The sequence below is a fragment of the Carlito syrichta genome, unplaced genomic scaffold, assembly GCF_000164805.1.
Source record: "Carlito syrichta isolate Samal-C Ts95f unplaced genomic scaffold, Tarsius_syrichta-2.0.1 Scaffold304469, whole genome shotgun sequence".
Classification (NCBI taxonomy): domain Eukaryota; kingdom Metazoa; phylum Chordata; class Mammalia; order Primates; family Tarsiidae; genus Carlito; species Carlito syrichta.
The window spans coordinates 200,023-207,281 of record NW_007248565.1 but is presented as its reverse complement, the minus strand read 5'-3'; the positions used below and the strand labels follow the sequence as shown (position 1 = coordinate 207,281).

The 7,259-nt window shown below is 44.0% G+C and overlaps 1 protein-coding gene across 1 annotated transcript in view; it reads left to right on the top strand.

Moving 5' to 3' along the window:
• The first annotated feature begins 5,026 nt into the window (after positions 1–5,026).
• The window catches only part of LOC103262367 (mediator of RNA polymerase II transcription subunit 27-like), a 31,262-nt gene continuing 29,029 nt past the window's right edge, over positions 5,027–7,259 (top strand). The window contains exon 1 of the mRNA XM_021713336.1: positions 5,027–5,131. Within this exon, the coding sequence (XP_021569011.1) occupies positions 5,060–5,131 (72 nt within the window). The 5' untranslated portion in view covers positions 5,027–5,059. The remainder of the gene's footprint in view (positions 5,132–7,259) is intronic.

Here is a 7,259-nt window from a genome sequence, read left to right as displayed (position 1 = left end):
TTATCTCACTGGCACCTCAGTCATTCTGAGTTGGGAGAAAACTGATATCCAAACCAGGTAGGTAACTGGACCAGGCATTCCAATAGCAAAGCCAGGACCCGATTTCCAAAACCTCTGAACATTAGGTTTCAACGTTGTATGTGCTATGGCCATGTGTATGTTACAAATTGACAGCCATAATTCTATGCCTGTTCAACTTCAGAGAGCACCAGGGACTTTTCTAGCTCTGTAAAAGATAAGAATTGACAGACTTCATAGCGCTCTATAGATTTGAAAGATACTAACAGGAAACCAGCACAAGACTTCACAACACTGACTATCCATGGTCTACCACAGCCCCAGAAGTCTTGCCAAAAATAATCAAACCCACATCTCATCTAATTACCAATTTGCAGGAAGTACAGAGTAAGGAGGAACAGGATAAAATATCCCACGGGGGTGCCATCAGCAAAACCCAGACTATGGAAAGCTCTGTGGAAAATAACCCAGTCTCTGTAACAAAAGTCGGGGAAGGGGATTGGGGGGAATACTCAAGTTTAGAAGGTACTAGGAGACATGTCAATGAATCACACTGTCTAGACCATGTTTGGATTGGATCCCAATATAAGCAAACCTTGTAGAAAGTAGCATTTATGAGACTGTTGGAAAGGTGACCACTGGCTAAACTGGGTGTTTGATAATATGGGGGAGTTGTTTTAGACGTGCGGTGGTATTGTGGTTATGCTGTTTTGTTTTCAGAGACCTTTGAGAGATACGTGCTGAAATATTTACAGATGAAATGGCATCATGGCTGTCATTTGTACTAAGGTAACATCAGGGAGGGAAGAGGAGTTGAAGGTGCAGGTGACTCAAGATTATCCAGCTGGTCGTTGCTGAAGTCGGTGTTGGTTCATAGCATCCTTCATGCTAAATCATTTACTTCTGTATAGTTTTTAATCTTCCATAATAGATTTCAATTAAGTTGGTACTCTGGTGGGGATGTCATTGGACTTTATTTTGTTTTTATTTAATAGCAGCCATTGCTGACAAAAGCGGAGTGCAATAGCTGTGTTTGTACCTTTCTGGTCGGTATAACCCGCGTGGTTTGCAATTTGATAGATTATATCAAAAGTCTTAAAATATTTGTACTTTTTTATCCCAATGATGACAGTGCTGCAGATCTGCCCCAAGGAAATAATCCCAAAAGTAATGAAAGCTTTGTGGACAAAAGTGTATATTTCAGCCATATTTATATTAGGGGAAACTTGGAAGCAGCCTAAATGTTCACCAATAGGAGAAAAACTAAAGAAATTATAATATATCCACTAAGTAGAATACCATGTAGCCTCTAATACTATTTGTGAAGACTACCTAGCAATATGGGACAGTGCTTGTCATAATTTTAAATAAAAATTTGATTTGAAGTTATATATCTAAGTTTCAACTATAACCTTGTTAGAAATTCAAAACCCCAAAATCTTTGATAATAAAAAGTTTAAAAGGACATACCTTAAAAGTTAAAGGTGATTATCTTTGGATGGGAAGATTATGAACAATTATTTTCTTTTTTTCTCTAATTTTATTTATTTATTTCATAGAGTCTCACTCTGTCACCCATGCTGGAGTGCAGTGACCTGATCATAGCTTACTACACCCTCAAACTCGTGCTCAAGCAGTCTCCCACCTCAGTCTCCCCAGTAGCTGAGACTTAAGGGTGTGCACCACCTTGCCCAGCTAATATTTTCACTTTTTTTTTTAGAGATGGGGTCCTGCTCTATTGCCTAGGCTGGTCTCAAATTCCTGAGCTTTATTTAATCCTCCTACCTCAACTTCCCAAAGCACTGGAATTGTAGGCATGAGCCACTACACCCTTTTTCTTTAATATTTAATTCTTTTAGATTTTTCCATAATACACATTTATTTTTTAAGTTTTTAAGTATATAGGTTAACTTTAAAATACCAAAATCAACTTTTAAAACAAAAACATTTTTAATATAAAATTTCTAGTGTCTTTAGTGTGTGTTTCTGAAATCCATCTTTTTTTTTGAGTTGGAGTCTCACTCTGTCACCCAGGCTGGAGTGCAATGGCACGCTCATGGCCACTGCAGCCTCAACCTGCTGGGCTCATGTGATCCTTCTACCTCAGCTTTCCAAGTAACTGGAACTACAGGCACACGCCACCACACCCAGCTAATTTTCTGATTTATTATAGAGATGAGGCTTCACCAAGTTGCCAAGCCTTGTCTCGAACCCCTGGGCTCAGGCAGTCCTCCCAAAATGCTGAGATTACAGGTGTGAGCCACTGAGCCTGACCTGAACTCTACCTTAAGAAACTTAAAAAATTACTAAGGCAGTTTATCAGTTAACTGAAGTCAACTAGATTTCAGTATTTTAAGGAAACAATTGCTTAGTTATCTATACTTATTAGCAAAGAGAGTTAAAACATACAGTAAAAAATGCGGCCCTTCTAGAGAAGGTGTGTTGGACCAACTTCAACTATTGCCTAGTGAGAAGCTACTGATTTTAGTACTTATAATTTCAAAACGATAACTCAATTGCTCCCCCTACCTTGCTCCCCCCTTCTGGTAGGCTACATTCTAAAGAGAGAAATGCTGATCCTACTTTTGTGGTTTATTGACTTCCTCAAATAGTGATTTTTGGTGGCATAAAAAATGACCCATCGAATGTTACATGATGTGACAATATGTAAAAGTACTATACAGAAATAAGATATTTAAAAAAAGAAGAAGAAAGAGGATGTCTTGATTAGCATTCCTTTAAATGTAAACAAATGTATTTTTCTTATCCCGTGTATATTCTGTGCCACAGTAGGCATACAAAAATAAAGACATCAGTCTGGGCATAGTGGCTTACGCCTATAATCCCAGCACATTAGGAGACCGAAGCGAGAGGATTGTCTGAGCCTAGGAGTTCAAGACCAGCCTGGGCAACATGACAAGACTTTATCTGCATGATACTGCAAATCAAAAAATTAGCTGGGCATGGTAGCACATGCCTGAAACCCCAGCTACTTGGGAGACTGAGGCAGGAGGATTGTCTGAGCCCAGCAGGTCAAGGCTATAGTAGCTATAATGGTGCCATGCACTCCAGCCTGAACAACAGAAAAAAAAATAGAGTTCAACCTAGCACTTAAAATTACTGAAGGAACCGGGGCGGGGGGAGGGTGTTCCCTGATACCCAGGACTAATCAAGGAAAGAGGAAAGGTCATTGTTGGGGATGACTGTTGAACAACTGCAAGGAACAGGGGAATAAGGAAAGGGTGACTGTCAGTGACACATTAAAAACTGATGGCAGGTTGGCATCCAAGGGTCCGAATCGCAGCGTGGGGCCGAGGCTCTTAATGCTGGCCAGCAGGCCTTCCTTTCAGCTAATTCCGTAATGTCAGCATCCCATCAGGACAGCCAGGACCATGGGCCGCAAGTGGATCCTGGGCCAGAGTCTGCTTCCAGGGTCTCATATATAAAGTGAAAAGGCTCAGCAAAGCATTAGAAGAGCCACATGAGCTCCTTGTCATGACCATTTGTTATTTGCTGTAACAGAATACCTGAGGCTGGGTAATTTATAGGAAAATAAATTTGTTTATTTATGTATTTGTTTATTTGTTTTTGAATCAGAATCTCACTCTGTTGCCCAGGCTGAAGGGCAGTGGCATGCTCACGGCCCCCACAGCCTCGACCTGCTGGGTTCAGGTGATCCTTCTGCCTCAGTCTTCCAAGTAGCTGGAACCACAGGCGCGCACCACCAAACCCAGCTAATTTTTTGATTTATTTTAGAGACAGGCTCTTGCCAAGTTGCCCAGGCTGGTCTCGAATTCCTGGACTCAGACAATCCTCTCGCCTCCACCTCCCAAAGTGCTGGAATTATAGGCGTGAGTCACCGCACCCGACTGAGAAGAAATTTCTTTAACTCACAGTTCTGCTGATTGGGAAGTATAAGAAACATGGTGCCCGCGGCTTCTTGCTCTCTGATGAGGACTCTTGTGCTGTGCTGCGTCACAACACAGTGGAATGTCAAACAGGAGGTGGACACTTGCATAAGGGCAAAACCCAAGGGGCATCCTGGCTTTATATCTCCAGGGAACTGACCCGGTCTCGCCAGAGTGAGAGCTCACTACCTCGAGAAGGTACCTTGTATGAGGGCTCCACCTCCATGACCCAAGCACCTCCGGCCAAGGCCCCCATCCCAACAACACCACATTGGGCTGGATTTCAGCATGAGCTTTGGTGGGGACAGACCAGCCCCATCCAACCATAGTACCCCTGAAAGAAAGGAAGGTGCTGTTTCTATTCTTAGTGCTGAGCCTATTCCAGCAAGCACAGCAGGTTCCTTTTTCTCTGGCATCTATGAAACTACACTTTTTTTAGGTGTTTTTTTTTAAATCCATAATATGTGCTTAGGTTCTCAGAGAGTAAAAGCACTTAAATGTATTTCCAGGATCATGTTTCTTTTTTGGAGAGAAAATTCCGCTACTTTCCTTTTACCTTCAGACTTTATTTGGCGTGGCTTCTCTAGTTTTACCAGCCGTTATTATAAATAGATAGTTCAGCCAAGGGGTATTTGATACCTCCCTTTACTCCCTATATTGGACTCTACGTATTCCACGGGTATGCATAGAGCCATGGCATAGTGTGCCCACCAAATCCCACAACGCCAGAATTACAGGCTCCTAGCCTTTGAAGAAGATCATCTAAAATGGACAGGGGGAGGACTTCATCCAGCAGATAGTAAACAGATGAAACTTACCCTGAGAGTTTATAAGCCAAAAAGATAAATAGATGTAGGTGGTCAGATGAGATGGGGTCCAAGACATCTTTAAGTGATTAAAGGAAGGACTTGCTGTTGTTGAGTTGTGCTTCAGGTAGTGGCACGGTGGCAGACACTCTGCCTTCCTTCAGAACGTCCTGTGTGTCTCCTGATTCTCTCGGGACAGAGAGGTAATCATTTCTTCTTCTTCTTCTAGTCCTGCGCAACTTTCTGTGATTTGCATGTAACTTTCATGTTTGCGTGCACGTGTTTTGGCAGGTGACCTTGGGAAAGGTGTTGAAAGTGATTGTCGTCATGCGGAGCCTGTTCATTGATCGAACGATAGTAAAGGGCTATAATGAAAACGTCTACACAGAAGATGGCAAGGTAAGCGTTCTGGAATCTCGTTTTTTCCTTTATTCTCTGTCTCCCAGAACAAATGTAGTAGAGTCCCAGATGAATGACATTCAAAACTAGCAATCATTTCTGAAATGATCAACAAACACGGATTTGTCAGTGTGAAGATGAACATGTTACAAAAAACATTTTATTCTCTCTGCTTGCATTTTTCATCAAGCTTCTGCTTTTTCCTCTAAGCCCAATGTCCTTAGTTGAATTTCTAATTTATCACCTTAGACCCCAGTTGCCTCATTAAATGTGTCTTCTGAGGAAATGGATTTTTTTTCCAAGGCAAGCAGCTCATCAATAGCCCAGGGTTCAGCATTTTGCTTTTCCTAGAACCATGAGGAAAATTCGCATTGCTTTGACACGACGTGATGACACCCTTTCTCCACGAAACTCACGTGTAGCCCTAGGGAAGCTGCATGGGCACAGCGGCACGCGTTGAACGCTGCTGTTGAAAGGAGACGAGTTGTTTCAGAGGGTGCTTTGTTTCAGGGAGAGTTCACCCACGCGAACCCCTAATTCCTTTTGACTGCACACTCTCCGTATGGCGCTGTGGAGCACGACAGCAGACGCTAATGGGAGCCGACAGCCTTCATTTGTGTTTGCGCCCAGAGCGCAATGAGCACCCTGCCGAGGTACCACCCAGACTCTCCCTGGTCACTCCCCAGCCCTGAGCCTCCTTCTCTCCCCACTGCCACCAGGAGCCAGGCCTTCCCCTCATCAATCTCATTAAAATGTAAAGTTTGACGCTGGGCTCAGTGGCTCAGCCTGTAATCCCGCGCCTTTGGGATGCTGAGGTGAGTGGATTGCCTGAGCCCACGGGTTCGAGACCCGCCTGGGCAGCGAGACCTCATCTCTACAATAAATCAAAAAATCAGCCAGTCGTGGTAGCGCGCGCCTGTAATTCCGGCTACTCGGAAGGCTGAGGCAGAAGGGTCACTGGAGCCCAGCAGGCGAGGCTGCGGTGGCCGGGAGCGGCCACTGCACTCCAGTCTGGGCGACCGAGTGAGACTCCAACTCATAAAAAAAAAAATGTAAAGTTTGTTAGTACTGGTACTCGCCACCTAACGACCATGTGGTAACAAGAACAGAATGTTCTTCAAAAAAAGTGATCAGTGTGGCTTAGTGCATGACAGCATGTTATACAAGTGCGGCCCATGACGTAATGAGACGTGTACTTTGAACAAGTAACCCGGCGCTTCCACGTCTACATGACTGTTGTCTATGGGGCAGCCACTCCTACTCCAGAGACTGTGCCAAGTTCTACTAAATGCCCCCACTGGTAAGCAAATCATTCACTGGGGGGAGATTCTCTTTTTTTGGAAAAGCCAAGTGTCTTTGGAGCAGGAGTGTAGAGTGGTTAGCAGGCGGACGTGGCTTGTACGTGTGATTTGTCAACTCCGACAGTCTCCAGAAGGGGATCCCACACCACCAAGCAGCAGCAGAGGCAGCTCGAGCGGTCGCAGAGACCGTGGGCAGCCACACCTAGAGGTGCCGATTTTGCTGGGTTTGTTCAAGGTCAGCAGCTTTGTAGTCACGCCTGGCACAAAACACAGTCCTTGCTCCCCAAGGACTTATAAGTGATTTGGGGACATAAAGAACAAATACATAGAAGGCTAAGTAATAAGCAGGACCGTGCCACAAGACTTCTCCAACTCAGCAAATGAGGCCTACTCTGAATTTAGATTAGAAGAAGTGGAGATTTTACCTACTTTGCATGGCACCTTTAACATTCTATTTATTTAATTGCCCCTGCTGAGAGTGTCCGAAGCAGTTAGGGCTTTGCCACTTAGTAATTGCTCAGTAAATGGTAACTAGTATTATTTTTATTCTGCATTGACACAAGGGACTTCAAGTATGTTCTCGTATATCTCATATGTATGACACTTCTAAAGCTCCTTTCTGATTATTCCTCCTCAGCAGCTTCGATGGTTCTTCCTTTCCATCTTCCCTTGACTCCCAGACTCTCCAGGACTTTCTTCTCCCTCCGCCCATTCATTCATTGGCTGTTCCTGTCCATGTCATGCACACAGGGATCGCTGATGGTTTATTTCTCTATCAGACTTCTTCCCAGAGGTTCCTCAGCTGTAGCCTGTCCAAAACGAAACCC